General features: G+C 51.0%; 1 protein-coding gene across 1 annotated transcript in view; it reads left to right on the top strand.

The window, feature by feature from the left end:
• LOC147703147 (integrin alpha-L-like) overlaps positions 1–15,385 on the top strand; it is a 546,902-nt gene extending 531,517 nt beyond the window's left edge. The window contains exon 30 of the mRNA XM_086931681.1: positions 13,284–15,385. Coding sequence (XP_086787807.1) covers positions 13,284–13,433 — 150 coding nt within the window. The 3' untranslated portion in view covers positions 13,434–15,385. The remainder of the gene's footprint in view (positions 1–13,283) is intronic.
• Positions 15,386–19,394: the final 4,009 nt, after the last annotated feature.

Raw genomic sequence — 19,394 nt, 5'->3', positions numbered from 1 at the left:
CTGTCGTGCCATGAATTCAAAGGTGCTGAAGGAACAATCCCTGAAGCTCTTCGCTGCCCAACATTGGACGACCCCATAGTGCTCTCAATCCCACTCATGTAGAAGGTCCCAAGACTAGTCGCAGAGCTACTCCCTATGAATGTCATTGCAATCAAAAGCAGCAGGTAAATCCCTCAAGCACAAGAAGTCTCAAAACTCTTTAACTTCTCTGCGCCAGTCCAAGTCACTAGACTCGGTGCGGGATTGACGGCACCCAACTCCAAGAGTTCTATGAGGCCATGCAACTCATATTTGGGTGGCCAAACCTCTCTGGAGGGACATTGGGCCCCACTGCTTTCGGGCAACTCTTGCTGTGTTCCTGCTGGCCTGTTAGGCCCCATGGATTCGTTGTTGGATCCGGAATGACCCATCTAGCCACCAGTCTTTTCATGTACCAGGATACAGTTCTCACAAACCATGTGGTAACACCCCCCTCACACCCGGTAGCTGCAACCTCCAAACCCCTCCAAACCCCTTTAGTTTGCACTTAGACCAAAACGGGCACCCAGTGGTGGGCAGGATCCGCCCCGCTGGCAGAACATAACATCCCACAAGTGGGTTCTACACATTTTTCAGAGGGGCTGCTCCATCCCCTTTCTGGAACACCGCCACTCTTCCCCCACCCATGGCACCCACACTGATCAGCTGACGGAGGGCAATCTATCTTTGCTATGTCAGCAAGTGTTGGCTCTTTTGGCCAAAGTTGTCATTGAGAGGGTACCTGCATCAGAAGTAGGTTGTGGTTGTTATTTCCACTACTTTCTGGTGCCCAAAAAGCACGGATGCCTCTGCCCTATTTTAGAACTGTGCCTTCTGAATGCTTTCTCGAAGAAGGGAATATTTTAAATGCTCACATTTTCTCAGGTCTTGTCTGCCCTGGACTCTGGAGCCTGCAGACTGGATGGTGGCATTAGAATTACAGGATGCCTATTTCCACATCCTCGTCCTGCCTGTCCACAGACATAACCTGCTGTACGTTGTAGGCAAAGAGCATTTTCAGTTCCCGTTTGGTCTTACCAGTGCTGCGCTGGTTTTAATGAAGGTGATGGCAGTGGTTTCAGCACATTTGTGGATGTCAGCGTTTCCAGTCTTCCCCTACCTGGATGACTAGCTGCTGAAGGTGGGATCACCCCAGGCACTCATCTCCCACCTCCAGACTATGGCAGACCTCCTCCATTTGTTGAGGCCCCCTACCAACTTGCCAAGTCACACATGACTCTCTCTATGAAGCTCCACTTCATCTGAGCATTTTTGGACACAGTGCAGTTTCGGGCATATCCTCCCAAGCGGCGATTCCTGGATATTCAGACTATGATACTGATGTTTCAGCCTCTATCCTGGATTGCAGTGAGACTGACTCTGAGGCTGTTGGGCATCATGGCCTTCTGCATAATGCTAGTGACATATGCCTATTAGCATATGCAAGTTCTACAGTGGGATCTGAAGTTCTAGTTGGCATGACGTTAGGGAAATCTCTCTGACCTGGTCGAGTTCTGGGTCGCAACTGAAAAAGATATGCAGTGGTGGCTGATGAACTGCGATTGGGTCAGTGGTTGATCCATCTCCCTTCCCCTGGAGTTGCCTTAAGTGACAGATGCATCACTCCTGGGATGGGGTGGCCATCTGGGAGAGGTGGAGATCAAATGACTCCGGTCTCAGGTGAAGACCAGACGATCCAATTGACTTTGAAAGTCGTTCTTCCTTCGATCTGCGGAAGGCTGATGGAGGTGTTCACGGACAACTCCTTCCCAACGTGGTACTGCAACAGAGTGGGGTAGGGTTGTGGGCCCTTTGTCAAGAGGACCTGACCCTCTGGACATGGTTGAAACATCAGGCATGTCCCTGGCAGGTTCTCTGAATGCATGGGTGGACAAACTCAGCATTGATGCCTAGAGGATCACAAATGGTGTCTCCAACTGGATGGGGTGCAAGTTTTCTTTCAAGAGTGGGGAGAGCCTTGGTGAGATCTGTTCGCCACTGCCAAGAATGTGCAATGTCAGTAGTTCTGTGCGCTGGAGTTTCCAAAGCAGCTTTTCTTAGAGATACTTTTCTTCTTGAGTGGTGTGCCTGCCTCCTGTACACCTTTCCACTGATACTACTCCCAATCCCGAGTTATTAATAAGATCTAGAACTACCAGACCCAAGTCATTCTTTCTACTTCAGGTAGGGCAAGGAGTGTCCGGTATCCTGAACCCTGAGTAGGAACATCTGTCCTCTGATCAGCGTGTGCCATTGGGAGCAAATTCTGCCACAGCAACAGAACAGGATACTGTACCCGAACCTGCGCATACTCCACCTTCATGCTTGGAGATTGAGCAGCGACAGTTGACAGCCTTCAACATCCCTCCCGAAGTCTGCAATGTTATTCTGGCAGCTGGCGTCCCTCCACCAAGACGCCTACGTTTGGGACAAGTTTGTGTCGTGGCGTGCATCTCATGATACCAACTCTCTCTCTGCACATTTTCCCAAGTTCTAGTGTTTATTCTTTCTCTGGCCTAGTAGTGCTCTGGGTACTTTTTAAGGTTATCTATCTGCCATTTCCGTGTTCCTGTGGTTGCCGGACTAACCTTCTTTGTTTAAGTCACTGATTGTGACGGGATTCCTCAAAGGTCTTCAGGATATGCTCCCTCTAAGACCATTCATTATGCCCCTCTGGGATCTCAACCTGGTCCTGACCTTTCTTGTATGCCCCCCCTTTCAAAGGCTACACAACTATCCACTTTGCTTACCATCAAAACGGCGTTTCCAGTGGCTATAACATCAGCCAGGTGGGTCAGAGAATTACAGGCACACTCCTTATACAACATTTTACCCAGACAAACTGGTTCTAAGAACCTGTGCATCCTTCCTGCCTAAGGTTGTGACACCTTTTCATGTAGGCCAAATTAACACCTTACCTAACGGCGTGCAGGGGCAATGCACTAAAACATCTAGATCCAGTCTGACACCTGGGAAATATTCTAAGGTGAGGAATCTGCAGCTAGATAGAGTTTCTACCAGGTAAAGTGTTACTGGATGTAAGTAATTGTCCTTCATGTTGGACTGGAAGCTAATTCAATGAAATGTGATGAAGAGTCCCTTAAATCTTTAAGGGCCAGATGTATCAAAGGGTTTTGCCCATTCTGTGTCTATGGGAAAATGTGTTGATATAGTTCCCTCAGAGCACTTTTAAAATCCAACTCAGCTGTTGGAGGCCTTTCAGTTGCCTCGCTAGTGTGAGCCTCCATGGGCATGGTGACCCCGGTTTCTCTCTATGGTCACTCCCTAATGGGCCTTGAAGCTCCTATCTGTTTATAAGCGACTAGAGACGGAAAGCTGGAAATGTTCCCCGTCCTCCCCTAAAGTTGTGTAAAGGTAGGGGTTTGTCTCGAATTTGGCATTTCTTCTTGAATGTGAATCTAGACTTCAGTAGTGCATCCTATCTTACATTTTCACCAGACCTGAGTCTGCAACGATTACAACTAAAAAAGAGAGAAGGGCCATCAATACTGGAGGGAGGGGAATGGGTTTTTGGGAAAGCAGCATCTCTGGCTTAGAAGTAAAAAAAAAAAAGATTCCTCATTTATAATTAACATGTCCTCAATACATTATTCCAAGAAGGGGGCATTTCTGGCTGACTTTCATTTATAGTAGAATCATAAGAAATGAGTAATCCCTAAAATGTTTGTTTGGCCTAGAGAACCCTCGTATCACAGTCTCAGTGGGAAAGCTCCTGTTCTGCATTCTGAAAATCAGTGAATTGACTTTAAACTCAATAGTGTGATTACGAATGATTCGAGTTGTTGTTGGACATACAAATTTGAACAAATTTTCGTGGTCATTTACAGTTTGACAGAGTGGGAGCCAGAAATGTAAATCCGGAGATCACCCACCCAGAAAAAAATGTTTCCCTGTTGCCAAATATATATGAGGGAGGACCACTGGTTGTGCGGCCATTTCAACTCAGGGCCACTGCCTTGCCACATCCAGAGCTCACACTATATAGGGAAGTCCTCCCTCCTGATGTAGACTTTCACTGCCCTGGTGGGTAAAATGAGCAATCACCCCCACACAGAAGGAGGCAACTCCTTTGGCACCAGGGTGTTTGTTATTTATGTGTTTCAGAAGAAAAAAACACTGATTTGGGTGTTTCTTCCTCTAATAGAACAATAGAAAACACAATGCCTACAGGACCTCAAAAATATGGCAGCCTACTCGCTTGCATCTCAGGCCTATAACTCTGGTGGAGGCATTTAATGATGACTATAGTCCCCCCCAGTGGACTGCAATCCTACATTGGAACAATGGAATGTTCCACTACAGACAAGAGTGTCAGAGGCCACTAATGGCTGGTATAGACCTTAGGCTCCAACATTCCAATGTTCCTTTTTTGTTTCCTTGTTAGACGGGGACCCGTGAGAGAGGGCCCTCTCCTTAGATCGTACGGACGGGCAACTACCCCCCCACAGATGGACGCCACACAAAGATAGGTTCTGTACACTTTTATCAGTATTCTTAAGCAGGTTAAACTTGACGGTACAGCAGGACCAGGATACGGTGATCCCTTCAATTCTAGTCTCTGGGGAAAAGGGGGTAGAGGGACAGTCTCGGTACCGGTCCGGTACAGGCGTATCTGGCGTATAGCTCTCAATCCTCGAGCTGGAGGGTTCTCAAGTATGGGCCGCGGCAGCGCCAGCAGGCCTTCGAGGATGGTTTACGAGGATGAGCCGCGGCAGCGCCAGCAGGCCTTCAAGGATAGTTCACGAGGATGAGCCGCGGCAGCGCCAGCAGGCCTTCAAAGATAGTTCACGAGGATGAGCCGCGGCAGCGCCAGCAGGCCTTCAAGGATGGTTTGCGAGGATGAGCCGCGGCAGCGCCAGCAGGCCTTCAAGGATGGTGCACGAGGATGAGCCGTGGCAGCGCCAGCAGGCCTTCAAAGATAGTTCACGAGGATGAGCCGCGGCAGCGCCAGCAGGCCTTCAAGGAGGGTTCACGAGGATGAGCCGCGGCAGCGCCAGCAGGCCTTCAAGGATAGTTCACGAAGAGGAGCCGCGGCAGCGCCAGCAGGCCTTCAAGGATAGTTCACGAAGAGGAGCCGCGGCAGCGCCAGCAGGCCTCCAAGGATGAGTTCGTCTAGGTGTCTCTCGACTCCAGGATACAACTGCCTTCCTGCTCTGGAGCTACCCCAGTTATAGGTCGGGTGCCCTTTGATGTCCGGACCCTCGCACTTGGAGGTCGGGGGGTCCGGGATGAGGGAGTCCAGACACCCAGCAGGGGGGTGGAGCCAGCGCCCAGGGAGGCTGGGGGCGATTGAAACCAGGCGAAGGGGAGCCATCGACACTTCTTCTTCCATTGACTCGCCAAGTGGTCTCTTTACCCCCTGGGTGGATGGTGGTGCCTCGATGTCGGGGCCTGGCTGGGCCTGAGGCGGAGGTCGACCCGAGGCCACAAGGCCTGGCCGTGGAGGGTCCAAAATGGCGGCTGGGCTGGGGCCGGTGGTTCGGCAAAGGGCCCGGGCCAGCCGAGAAGGTGGTGGTTACGAGTCTGGGTTCCGTCGGGGAAGAGCTGGGGGGTGACCCGGAGGGCTGCAGGTGTGGTTCTTGTCCGGGGAACAGGGGTAGCAGTAGTCCAGGACCCGCCATGCGGGGAGGGGTCGGGCACGCCACGAGGCCGGTCCAACATGCGTCCCCCCCCTGCTGAAGGCAGGGAGAGTCTCCCATCCTCTAGGGTAATCTCCTCACCGAGGCGGAAGAAGCGGGACAGGCCGTCTGCGTTGGCGTGGTCTTGGCCTGGGCGATGCTCCACAGTGAAGTCCATCCCTTGCAGGGAGATGGACCAACGCAACAGCTTCGGATTCTCTCCCCGCATCTGCTTCAGCCATTGCAGAGGACGGTGGTCTGTTTGCACCCGGAAGTGGGTACCGAAGAGATAGGGCCGGAGCTTCTTGAGGGCCCACACCACGGCGAAGGCCTCTCGCTCTATGGTGCTCCAGCGCTGTTCTCGGGCCAGCAGGCGTCGGCTGATGAAGGCCACTGGCTGGTCAACTCCCTCTGTGTTGATTTGGGAGAGAACGGCCCCAACGCCGTGATCGGAGGCATCGGTCTGTACTATAAATTCCCGGCTGTAGTCGGGGGCTTGGAGCACTGGGGCGGTGCACATTGCGGACTTGAGGTTCTCAAAGGCGGCCTGACACTCAGGGGTCCAGTGTACTTTCGGGGGGTTCTTCTTGGACGTGAGTTTTGTGAGGGGCCCCACAATGCTGCCATAGTCCTTCACGAAGCGCCGGTAGTATCCGATGAGCCCCAGGAAGGCTCAGACCTCTGTTTGGGTGACCGGGGGCTCCCAGGCCCGGATGGCTGCGATCTTGAGTTGGAGAGGGGCCACCAGGCCACTTCCTACCTGGTGCCCCAGGTAGGTCACGGACCCTTGGCCGATTTGGCACTTGCTGGCCTTGATCGTTAGTCCGGCCCGCCGGAGGGCGGTCAAGACCTCCCGGAGGTGTTGGAGGTGTTCCGCCCAGTGGAGACTGTACACGGCAATATCGTCCAGATAGGCGGCGCTGAACTCCTCCAGCCCCGCCAATACTTTGTTCACGAGCCTCTGGAAGGTGGCGGGGGCGTTTTTCATTCCGAAGGGCATCCCTTTGAAGTGGTAGTGGCCATCAGGGGTGGAGAAGGCGGATCGCTCCTGGGCGCCTGGGGTGAGGCCGATCTGCCAGTAGCCCGCGGTCAGGTCAAAGATGCTCAGGTAGCGGGCGGCCCCCAGATGGTCGATCAATTCATCAGCTCGGGGGATGGGGTGAGCGTCTGTTCGGGTGACGGCGTTCAGGCCCCGGTAGTCTACACAAAATCTGAGTTCTGGGGCGATGCCAGGGGCAGCGGCCTTGGGGACCAGCACGACCGGGCTGGCCCAGGGACTGTCGGAGGGCTCGGTTACTCCTAGAGTCAGCATCTTAGAGACCTCCGATTGGATGCAGGCGCGCACCCGATCGGGTACTCTGTAGGCCCTGTGCCGGATAGGGGGACTATCCCCGGTGTCGACATCGTGGAGGCACCAGGGGGTGACCCCGGGTGTGAGGGAGAATAGATTGGCGAATTGTTGCAACAATTCTTGGCAGCTGTGGCGTTGTGCTGGGGTCAGGGTGGAAGAGAGGTTGACTCCTTCCACGGAGCCGTCTTGTGCTAGAGTCTTCAGGAGGTCGGGGAGGGGCTCTGAGTCCTCTTCAGCCCCACTGTCGGTAGCCATTAGGAGGCTAAGTTCTGATCGCACAAAGTGTGGCTTAAGTCTGTTGGCATGGAGTACCTGGAGGGGGTTCCTGGGGGACTCCAGGTCCACCAGGTAGGTGACGGGGCCCTTGCGCTCCACCACCTTGAAGGGTCCGGTCCATTTGTCCTGGAGGGTGCAAGGTTCGACCGGGGACATGACCCAGACCTGTTGTCCCGGCTCGAATTCAATGGACGAGGCGTTTTGATCATACCAGCGTTTCATGTCTTCTTGGCTGGCTTCGAGGTTGGTCTTGGCGAGTTCCCGGAACCTCTGAGTCTGATACCGGAAGGTCAAGAGGTACCGGTATACATCGGGGGGAGCCTTTTGGGGGGTCACCTCCCACCCTTCTTTGACCAGGCTGAGGGGACCCCGGACGGGGTGCCCATACAGGAGCTCGAAAGGGCTGAATCCCAGGGACTTCTGTGGGACCCCCCGGTAGGCAAACAGGAGGCAAGATAGCAGCACGTCCCATTGGCGGCGTAGGGGCTCTGCCAGGCCCATGATCATACCCTTGAGGGTGCGATTGAATCGTTCCACTAGTCCGTTTCCTTGCAGGTGGTAGGGGGTCGTAAATTTGTAGGTGACCCCACACTGTTGCCATAGGGACTTCATGTATCTGGAGATGAAGTTCGTGACCCGATCACTGACGACCTCTCGGGGGAAGCCCACCCGCGAGAAGATCCCCATCAGGGCTCGGCCCACCACGGGCGCTGTCACGGTCCGGAGAGGTATGGCCTCGGGATAGCGGGTGGCATGGTCCACCAGGACGAGTATGAACCGGTGACCTTGCGCTGTCCGGGGCTCCAGGGGCCCCACGGGCCCCACAATGTCGATCCCCACCGCTCAAAGGGAGTGGTGATGATTGGAAAGGGTTGCAGGGGGACTTTTAGTTTACGGCCGCTCTTCCCGCTGGCCTGGCAGGTGGGGCAGGCCCGGCAGTGGTTTATCACATCGTTCCGCATCTTAGGCCAGTAGAAATGGGTCACCAGGCGGCTGTAAGTCTTGTCTTGCCCCAGGTGCCCGGCGAGAGGCACATCGTGTGCCAGGTTCAAGAGGAAGTCTCTGAATCGGAGGGGGACCACCAGCACCCAGCTGGCCCCCAGTTCGGCAATCTTCTGCTCACTGTAGAGGAGCTCATTGTCCCAATAGATCCAGTGGGCCCCCGAGGCATCCCCTGTGCTCTGGGCTACGGCTTGCTGTCGGGGCCCCTCGAGAGAGGGACACGTTCTTTGTTCTTGGGGGAACTGTTCCTGAGTGGGGCCACCTTCTTGGCGCCACTGGGCCAGCTCCGGGAGGTCTCGGAGTGGGTCAGGCTCTTCGTTGTCGGGCCCCGGTGGGCCGGGTTCAGGGGGGGTCTCTTCAGGTATGACAGGCGGTAGAGGTTCGGGCCACTCGGGTTCTTCAGTGGATGGGATGGCGCGAGCGGCCATGGATCGGGTCGTCGCACAGACCCATTCAGGGAGACCAAGCATCCCCAGGTGCTCTCATCGTTCAACGGCTGCCCAGGGGGAGCTTTCAAGATCGTTCCCCAGGAGGCAGTCCACGGGGGCATCGTCTCGGAAGGTCACTTTCAGCATGCCCAACACTCCCCCCACTCGAAGGGGACGCGGGCCATCTGGCACAGGCTTTCGGAGTTGTCCGCAGACAGTACTGGACAAAGTACGTTGGGCAAGATTTGTTCGGGGGTCACCAGATGGCAACGGACTGCGGTCACACTGGCCCCCGTGTCGCGGAGGGCTTCGGCCCGGTGTCCATTAATGGTGACCCACTGGCTGTACTTCTGCGTGTTGGCTGGGATGGGGGCCCGCGGGACCATGTCTCTTTCTCCTAGACATACCAGGGACATGGCTGCAGGTTCCCACTCTGTCTGGTATTGTTCGCAATCTTCGGCTTCTTCTTCGCCTTGCTCTTCTCCAAGGGCGGCGGCGGTGATCTGGCGGTTCATTGGACCCGGGGTATTGTTGGACTGGCTTCTCGGACAGTTGGGGTCATTGGCGTAATGGCCGGGCCGCTGGCATTTGTGGCAGACAACGTTGGAGCGGAACCCCGGTCGCGTCGGAGGACTTCCTCTTCCGGCCGGTGACGGGGGGTTGCTAGTGGGAGGCACCGTGGCGGCGTCCCTGCCCCGACCCTGGCCTCCCCCTCCTCCTCGCGGACGGTGGGACCCCTGGGAGGCTCTGTTTTGTTCGCCCGGCAATTCCAGGGGACCCGGGTGCTCTCCCATTGATCCGCTTCGATGGCGAGTTTCCAGGGTTCGGTCAGTTTGCTGTCGAGGAGATGCTGCCTTAGTTCAACTAAACAATTATTGGAGAGGTGCTCCCACACGATGAGATCGACCAATTGTTCATAGGTGGTGACCTGGCTGACTTTGATCCACCCCTCTAAGGCTCGGCTAAAAAAGTTCACATATTCCACCCAGGTGGTACCGGGGATTCTTTTACAGTCTCGGAATCGCCGCCGGTACATCTCGGGGGTGAGCCCATAGCGAGTGAGAAGGGCGGCTTTCATGTGCTCGTAGGAGGTCATTTCTGCGTCGGGGAGTTGTAGCAGGGCATCTCTTCCTTCGTTGACGAATCTCCCCCACAACCCGGCTCCCCAGTCTTTCCGCGGAATACGGTGGGAGATCATGGCTACCTCGTAGGCCTTGAACCATTGCTGGATGTCGTCGTTCCGGTAGTATTCTCGGACGACGTCTTTGGGAATGTGGACCTTGGTGTCCGTAGGGGGAGCGGAGTTCTGGTTCTCGGGGAAACCGAGGTCCTTGTTTTGTCTTCGAATCTCTAGTTCTTTTAAACTGCGCTCGTGTTCGTACGCTAGCTTCTTCTCTTCCAGCTCCCTCTGGCTTTTTTTCTCTTCTCGTTCTTCCCGTAGCCGTAAGTGTTCGAGGGCTATCTTTTTTTCCCCTAGTTTTAGTTCCCCATCTAAGCGGAGTCGAGCCAGTTCCAAATCGTGGAGCCGGCTCCTATCCCGTTCTCGGGCCTCCTCGGAAGAGAGGCCCACTCTTCTTTCTTCTTCGGGGGTTGCAATTGTTTCTGTGGTCTCGATGCTTTCGTTTTGGGGTGGGGACGCTCCTGTCTCCACCCAAGACTACAAGGCGTGCTTGAGGTCATCTTTGGTGCTCAGTCCCGTGGTAGCGATGCCCAAGTCTATGCAGAATTGTTTCAATTCCTTGTGGCTGTATTCTTCCAGCCGTTCCATCTGGAATTTTGCGGTTGTTCCGGTCTCTTTCGTTGACATTGTTGCTGTGTGTCGTGGGGCGAGTTATTCTCCGTACGATTATGCATCGGCACGGATCCCATCGCTGCCACCAATGTTAGACGGGGACCCGGAGGGTCGGCCGAGCAAGGGGGAGAGGCCTCCTGGCGAGGGCCCTCTCCTTAGATTGTACGGACGGGCAACTACCCCCCCCCCCCCACAGATGGACGCCACACAAAGATAGGTTCTGTACACTTTTATCAGTATTCTTAAGCAGGTTAAACTTGACGGTACAGCAGGACCAGGATACGGTGATCCCTTCAATTCTAGGCTCTGGGGAAAAGGGGGTAGAGGGACAGTCTCAGTACCGGTCCGGTACAGGGGTATCTGGCGTATAGCTCTCAATCCTCCAGCTGGAGGGTTCTCAAGTAGGGGCCGCGGCAGTGCCAGCAGGCCTTCGAGGATGGTTTACGAGGATGAGCCGCGGCAGCGCCAGCAGGCCTTCAAGGATAGTTCACGAGGATGAGCCGTGGCAGCGCTAGCAGGCCTTCAAAGATAGTTCACGAGGATGAGCCGCGGCAGCGCCAGCAGGCCTTCAAGGATGGATGGCGAGGATGAGCCGTGGCAGCGCCAGCAGGCCTTCAAGGATGGTTCACGAGGATGAGCCGCGGCAGCGCCAGCAGGCCTTCAAAGATAGTTCACGAGGATGAGCCGCGGCAGCGCCAGCAGGCCTTCAAGGAGGGTTCACGAGGATGAGCCGCGGCAGCGCCAGCAGGCCTTCAAGGATAGTTCACGAAGAGGAGCCGCGTCAGCGCCAGCAGGCCTTCAAGGATAGTTCACGAAGAGGAGCCGCGGCAGCGCCAGCAGGCCTCCAAGTATGAGTTAGTCTAGGTGTCTCTCGACTCCAGGATACAACTGCCTTCCTGCTCTGGACCTACCCCAGTTATAGGTCTGGTGCTCTATTTTTGTCCGGACCCTCGCACTTGGAGGTCGGGGGGTCTGGGATGAGGGAGTCCAGACACCCAGCAGGGGGGTGGAGCCAGCGCCCAGGGAGGCTGGGGGCGATCGAAACCAGGCGGAGGGGAGCCATCGACACTCCTTCTTCCATTGACTCGCCAAGTGGTCTCTTTACCCCCTGGGTGGATGGTGGTGCCTCAATGTCGGGGCCTGGCTGGGCCTGAGGCGGAGGTCGACCCGAGGCCACGAGGCCTGGCCGTGGAGGGTCCAAAATGGCGGCTGGGCCGGGGCCGGTGGTTCGGCAAAGGGCCCGGGCCAGCTGAGAAGGTGGTGGTTATGAGTCTGAGTTCCGTCGGGGAAGAGCTGGGGGGTGACCCGGAGGGCTGCAGGTTTGGTTCTTGTCCGGGGAACAGGGGTAGCAGTAGTCCAGGACCCGCCATGCGGGGAGGGGTCGGGCACACCACGAGGCCGGTCCAACATTCCTCAATTGTATGTGAGAATTTCGAATACAAACATATTGACCTTCAACGATACAGACGGCAACATATCGACTTGTACAATACCATCATGGTAAGAACCTATAAGGGTGTGGAGATATAATATTCTAACTCCACATCTACTTACCATGATGATATTGTGCAAATCCTTATCTTCCTGTCAATGTTGTTGCAGGTCGATTTTTTAAAGTTGATTAATATTGTACTACCACAACATATACCCTTGTTTAATTTATAACATACTACTCTTGGTGGGTGAAATATTCTCATAGCATTATCGCCCGTCTGCTTTTTCAGTCATTATTGTACAGTTTAGAAAGTCGCCTGTTGCAACTTTCCAATTCACATTGCTCAAGCACTCTAAGATAAGTAAAATGTTTCTTAGGGGGTTTATATTAACCTCAGCAAAGGATACATTGAGGTATATTTACTAGAAACTAGAGGATTTTGGTGTTTCGCCAAAATTTGTAACACTGCACTCTGTCAGTTTCAAAATGCAGAGATGCACCATATTCACAAAAATGCAGTGCACCCGTGTGTTTCCCCAGGCACAGGTGCTAAAAAAGTTGCCTAGAGCCTGCGCAGGCACTCTTGAGCTATTTTGGAAGAGTGCCTGCGCTGCAGGGGCATTGTTTATGTGCATGAAGAGACACCTTCTTGCACATAAACAATCTTTACAGGCGATTTGCTATAACTATGTGTGCTGCAGAATTCAACACACATGGAAAGAGTAAAATATGAGGAGAAATGCGTATCGCATGCTTATGACTAAAGAATTCCCAGGTGATATTTTTGGCGCTGCCTCCATAGTATGTCATTATGGGGCAGAGTTAAAAAGGGATGGGTGTTGCTGCCCAATGCCCACTGCAACACCCATTGCTTGCCCCATTCTCGCTAAGTGCTGGTGTGAATAGGGGCATTATTTACAAGGCGGCGTTAAGCCACGTTAACGCCTTAACCACAGCGGCAATTCTGTCGCGCTGCGGGCTTTCTAAAGAGAGGGCGGTGCTGCGACGGCCGTTGCCCGTTCGCAGCACCAGGGAGGGAGAGCACGGAAGGGGTTAAGTGGCTTAATGCCGCATTATAAATAAAGCAATGGGCTTCAAGCCACCAGAACTTTGGAAAAAAATAAATATTGGTGGTGTTAACTCCTTGTAAATATGCCCCATTGTTTCCTCTTAGTCATCCTAGTCCATAAAGGTTAGTGATTGCTCCACTGGTTTCTGCTAGTTGTCTTCCTCATCTAATCAATATAATCAGTGTTCATTGGTGTTTCTGTGTGTCCAATCTTCTTGCTCTTTCATTCCTTCTACCTGCACCTTAATCAGCTTTGGTCTCTGTATTTTCCAGGTTGGGTTCTTCAACAGGAAGTACAAGGAAAAAATGGCAGGGGACTGCAACAATGACTTGAACAGTAATCAGAAGTCTAAAGAAGAAGAGACTGAAAAGAACGAGAACGGAGTTGAAGAACCCCTAAATCAAGATGCCGAGAATGAATAATGACCAGTTTTCCCACTCCTCTTAGAGACTTTTCCAGGAAGGTTCTTTATAAACATGTTCTCTAGTTTGCCTGCAGTGCTGTCCTGTCCTCCAAAGAACTTTGTTGTGATGTGACATGTTCTCAAACTCCTAACCTGCTGCTCCTGATGGGTGTTCCTTATACCTGCACAGTTCCTGATCTGCTGATTATCACTCCCTATGGAGTGTTCCTCAGACACTGGCTGAATTAAACCTAACTAACTGTTCCTGCTAACAGGCAGGGCATTGAATGTTCATAAGGTTTCTAACTTTCCTAGTACAGCCATCCATTTAGAGCATTTCTCAGGAGCTTATGTTTCCAGGCTCTTTACCAGTGTCACCTGTTCTCATTGGTTAACCAGTGAGATTCTGTTTGTTTCTTACCACTAGTTCTTGTCTATGATATGTTCCTTTAAAGATTGGTTTTAATCCTTAATCCTGAGATAATTGTTTCTGAGCTCGAGCTATGCTCATCTTCTCTCCAAGTCTTTTTTCAAGAAGCATTCCAAAGAACTGTGCTTCCCATTGGCACTTTTCTTATAGACTGGCTTTTCCTGGAGAAAAAAAAAACAGTCTTGCCCCAGAACAAAGCATTCCACATTACATACTGAGGTACTTAAAGGTTCTTAATTTCCCCAGCTTTACCTTTGAAGTCAAGCCTCCCTCTCAAGTATGTTCTCTATAATCTTCTGACTCAGGCAGGTAGAGATATGTTGTTCTTTGTCTGGCAGCGGATTGGCCAATGACTTACTGTTCAGCGAGTGGCCTGTCATGGTGTCGGCAGTGCTTTCCAGAAGCGATTATTGTGGAACCTTCCATCAGCTGTACCTCCACATGGATAATCATAAAGACCAGTACTCGGAGGAACGCTCCTTTGGTTTATGGTACTACATTTTTAAACAGTGATCAGAACTATTCTCTTCTCTGCCCTTTACTGCCATCTTCTCCATATAGAACAATTCAGAGAGACTATGCCTGAAGTTTACAGTGGAGAGACTTCATGGAAAACTGTCCCCATCATCCGCTCCATGGACAACTTGTCACAACCCAAAACTGTAACTTTTCGTCTATAAGTATGATAAACTGGCTGATTGTCATCCTACTGTAGAATGTGGGTGGTTTATAGGTGAAACTTGTTATTTCAAAAAGCTTCAAACAGTTCAAAGAGTGACTCAAAGACTTATCTAGCATCTGCCGTCCCAATGGTGGCAATACTATTATCTAGAGAAAGTCTGTGTCGCAGCTTCTTGACAATGAAGATAACACCTGCAGAAGGTACTTGTCATTTAAACGACTGCAAACACCACCAGCAAGATGCATGCAAACTCTCAAAAAATGAAAACTCAAGAGTGTTGAGACTCGATTACCAAGAGAACGTCTGAATGTAAATATTTATGTGGTACTTATGTGGTGCAAATCTAGCTGAAAGGCAGCAGAGCACTTTAGAAGGTCCAAGGCAAAGACTGAGTCTATGTGTGATTAGAGAGCTAGCTGGTTTCTAACAGTAAAAGTAGACTTTTACGGGCATCATAATGTAGTGTTCTCTAAAGAGATATGTCTTCAGCTTTATCTTAAATTGGATCAAGAGTGGAGTAATTCCGATGGATAAGGGATGCTATTCCAGACCTTGAGTGCATAGATGGAAACATCATGTTACCTTGTTTATGGTGTTATTGCATTGCTTCATCTCCAGTCTGATGGTGTCAGAGCTGCATGTGTACCAAGGCTTCAGAGATTGAGTGTTTTTCAGCCAGATTAACAGGGTGCCAGTCGTAATAGCATTTCAGGGGATGCAGATGATTTGAAGATGGTGTGAGCTGTCAAGGTCAACCAGTGGAGTCCCATCAGAGTGGAGATGATGTGGTCATATTTCTTCAGGCCCTATATAAGGCATACTGCTGCATTTAGGATGCAAAAAGACATCTAAATAAAGCCTTAAAACTGCCTTCTTGTCAACAACTGTCAAAAACAGGGAAATAAATATCAAAAATATGTTCTGTTCTGCAAACCTTCTGGATTGGGTAACAATCCAGGAGATAAAAGAAAATACGTAACTAAAAAGATTCCAAGAACAGAAACACCAACAACAAGAGGAGATTCAGTTATAATCCTAGCAAGAAAAGAAATCCTAGCATAAAGAGGACTGCAGGACTCTCAAGACTAGAAATACCAATATGAATACAAATTCTAACTTTAAACACTAAGAAAAACAGAGGTGACATCACTGTGAGGGCATCTGGCTCCAGGAGTAAAGCAAGCAGAGATACCACTTCGGAAATAATTATTTCAGAATAAACAAGAAGGGAGACCCACAAAAATGCACCACCAGGACTCATAAAAACAGAGATGCCATCAACAAGAGAATATCCAACTCAAAGGCTAGCCACACAAATAGGATATTTGGTTTCTGGACTTAGAAGAAGAGAGATGATCTGAATTCTGGGTGAAGAAGAACAAATATGTCACAAAAAAAGACCACACTTTATCTAAGACTAGCACAACTGAGATATTATCATCAAGATTACATCTCACTCCCATGGCTAATAAATACCACCAGAAGCATAAGATGTAACTTGATTCCAAGAAGATCAGCGATCCCACCACCAAGCAGGAAACTAATTCCAAGATTATCGAAACTGCAGATACTATCAGGATACTCACCACAGGCCTTCCCAAGATCACCCCTGGTAGGATTTCTAATTCCAAATTTCACATAAATAAAAAATGTGGGTAAGTTCTCTTTCTCAACTCCCAAAAGAGACAATGTTACTATAAAGTAGGGCCTTGGAAATACTCTCACCACTTTTAGGATGCCCCTTTTTAGCTTTGGTGATCTGCCAATCGCTCCAGCGACTCACAAAGCTATTTTTTGCATTGAAATAGATCTAAACATGCAATATAATTCTTGTCAGATTCATATGATGCTGAAAACTGTTTTTCATAACTTGAAGCCCTGATTGTCAAGGTGGTGTGTTCTTGATTACAATGCCGGATTTATTGGTAATTGAATGTTAGTCTGTCAAATGTGCAAAAAATATGTTATTATTTCAAGAAAGTTGCAAACATGAAAAATGAAATAGTAAAACTGTTCTTGGCTTTGAATATGAGATGATGCTGGAGATCAGCCTCACCAAGAACGGGATAATTCAAAGAAAAATAGCCATTCAATAAAATAAAATGACAAACAGAGTAATAGGTTTGTTTATTGTACAGCACAATCTGAGTAGTCGCAAAGCAAATGATACAATTTGTGGTCTGGCACATGGGTCACCAAAAGAAGCTCACATGGTACTGAATTCCTGGACAAGACAAAAGTCCTCATCCTCGGCCCCACCCCCTCGGCCTGGGACGATTCCTGTGGCCGACCGCACTGGGAGCAGCACCAGCACCCACCGACCACGCACGCAACCTGGGGTTCATCCTGGACTCTACTCTCTCGATGACAAAACAAGTCAACGCAGTCTCATCCTCCTGCTTTAACACCCTCCGCATGCTCCGCAAGATCTACAGGTGGATCCCCACCGAAACAAGAAGAACAGTCACCCAGGCCCTCTTCAGCAGCAGGCTAGACTACGGAAACGCCCTCTACCCAGGAGCCTCGGCCAAACTCCTGAAATGACTACAACGCATTCAGAACGCCTCTGCACACCTGATCCTCTACATCCCTCGCTGCAGCCACCTCACACCCCACCTGAGAAACCTGCACTGGCTCCCCGTCAACAAGAGGATCACCTTCAAGCTCCTCACCCACGCACACAAGGCACTACACAACACCGGACCAGCATACCTCAATAGACAACTCACCTTCTACACCCCCAAACACCAGCTCGGCTCCGCTAACCTCGCCCTCGCCACCGTCCCCCAAATCCGAAGAGTGACCTCCGGGGTGGCAGCTCATTCTCCCACCTCGCCGCCAAGACCTGGAACACCCAACCATCTTTCTACGGCAGACCCAGGACCTTCTAACCTTCAGAAAAATGCTTAAGACCTGGCTATTTGAGCAGTAGCAGCATCCCCCCCCCTCCAGCGCATTGAGACCCCTACGGGTAAGTAGTGCGCTTTTCAAATGTTCTGATTGATTGATTGAATAATCAGAGAAACTAGAAGTGCCCTATGGGCCTATGGATGGGGGGGTGAATCAAAAGAAAAAATAGCTGCTTCCAACTCCCAGACACAGCACCCTCTACTTCTGGGTGGAGGTGTAAGGATTACTGCAGTAAGCGTAAGAAGGTGTACAGAAGCCTTTAGGAGGGCATCAACGAGGGTCCAGCGATGGGGTGTCCAGCAGGCAGAGCATGAGGGAACAGACTAGTTGAGGACAGGCACAACGTTCATTTGGTCGCTACAGAGTAGCAGGCAGCCTGGGCATGGGATGACCACTGGGGCTCCAAGCACCAACTACTCCAGGGAGAGCCATGGCAAATCCAGTAGGTAGTAAGCTTGTTGTGGGGAGGGAACAGTATGAGAGGGAGCGATGGAGTGAGCGTCCCTGGCATTGCGGCTGTAAACACAAAATAAGGGCTGGGAGAATGCCCGGTTGTTTACAGGCAATAAATTGACCCAGCCCAGCTATTGATGCCCCCGTAGTATCTCAAGTGAATGTGTAAAACGAAAAGTTGGATAGGTGAGTGGTGGGTTGATGACCTAGACCACTGAAGTTCTGAGAACATAGAAACTGGGAGTACTGAAGTGGACTCCCACAAGGCACTCAGGTCACAGTTAAAGGTGACCCATACAAACAAAGGGAAGAGTTAAAGGGAAGGCACCGCCAGGTAACCTTGATAAAGACCTGAATGGGTACAATCAGAAGACAGCATTGTTACCACAGGTTTCAGGTCAGCAGCCAAGGGAAGTGAGACTAAGGCAAAGAACAGTCAGAGTCCTGTGAAGAGCAGAACCTGCAAAGGTTCAAAGCATTAAAGCTTTGTTTCTTAAGCTGTTGTCCTGGGTGTCCGCGACATTTATTCCGGAGGTCTGTGAATGCTTACAAAATTAAATACCAAAAGATTAATAAAGATTATGTAATAAAAAGTATCCTTTGCATGATTTGTGAGAGCAGTGCAAATGCAGTAAACAGAATCTAGTACAGAGAATTGGATGCCTCAATGTAAGCACTGTTATGCGCCGACAAAAAGCATGCATTAAGTGTAAAGAAGACAAAGTGATATGCTAGAATCTAGCATACCACTTCATTTGTTAGAAAAAAACACATTTTGAAAAGTATCGACCGAAATAAAAATGTACATTTCAATCTGCGTGTATGTTTTGTTTGTGAATTAAATACATTTCCTGTTTTTGTTTTTGTTTGATCCATGAGTTTTTTCGGTATGTTTCTGTGTTTTTTTTTAGGTCCATTTCATAGAAATTGCTTAGGCAGGGGGTACCCCGCTTCCAGTAGTGATTCAGTGGGAGTCCCCAGAAGTCAAAAGGGTAAGAACCACTGTCCTAAAGGAAACTTTGTTGGCAAGAAGATGTGAGCCCTTAAAGGGCAACTAAAGAGCCCAGACACTCCATAGCATACAGACTTGGCACAGGGAGAGCTAGGAGACTCACAAAAGGGGGATATTCACAAGAAACGGTTGGAGCGAGGTGTTAAGCCAAAATTGCTAACACCGAGCTCCGACAGTTCCAAAACACAGGGATGTGCCGTATTTACAAGAATGGGGTGCACACCTGCATTTCCCCTAGTGCTGGCTCTAAATTTAGCTACATAAAGTTAATACAGGCACCAGGGACGGACTGAGAACCACAACTGGCCCTGGCAAAGTGCTCGGCGGTGGGGGTGCAACCGAGCTCTTTGCCGGGGCCGGTTTTCGGCCGATTTTGTTACAGGGCCGATTTTTGCAGCATTGCTGCAAAAACAGCCCTGTAACAAAAACAGCCCACAGGGCCCAAAACCGGCCCCCACCCTTTTGGCTCACCGGGGGATTGCCCGGTGCCCGC

This window comes from Lissotriton vulgaris, chromosome 7 (assembly GCF_964263255.1).
Source record: "Lissotriton vulgaris chromosome 7, aLisVul1.2, whole genome shotgun sequence".
In the NCBI taxonomy this organism is placed as follows: Eukaryota; Metazoa; Chordata; class Amphibia; order Caudata; family Salamandridae; genus Lissotriton; species Lissotriton vulgaris.
Note: the sequence above shows the minus strand (reverse complement) of the source record. Positions and strands in the feature narration are given on the sequence as shown.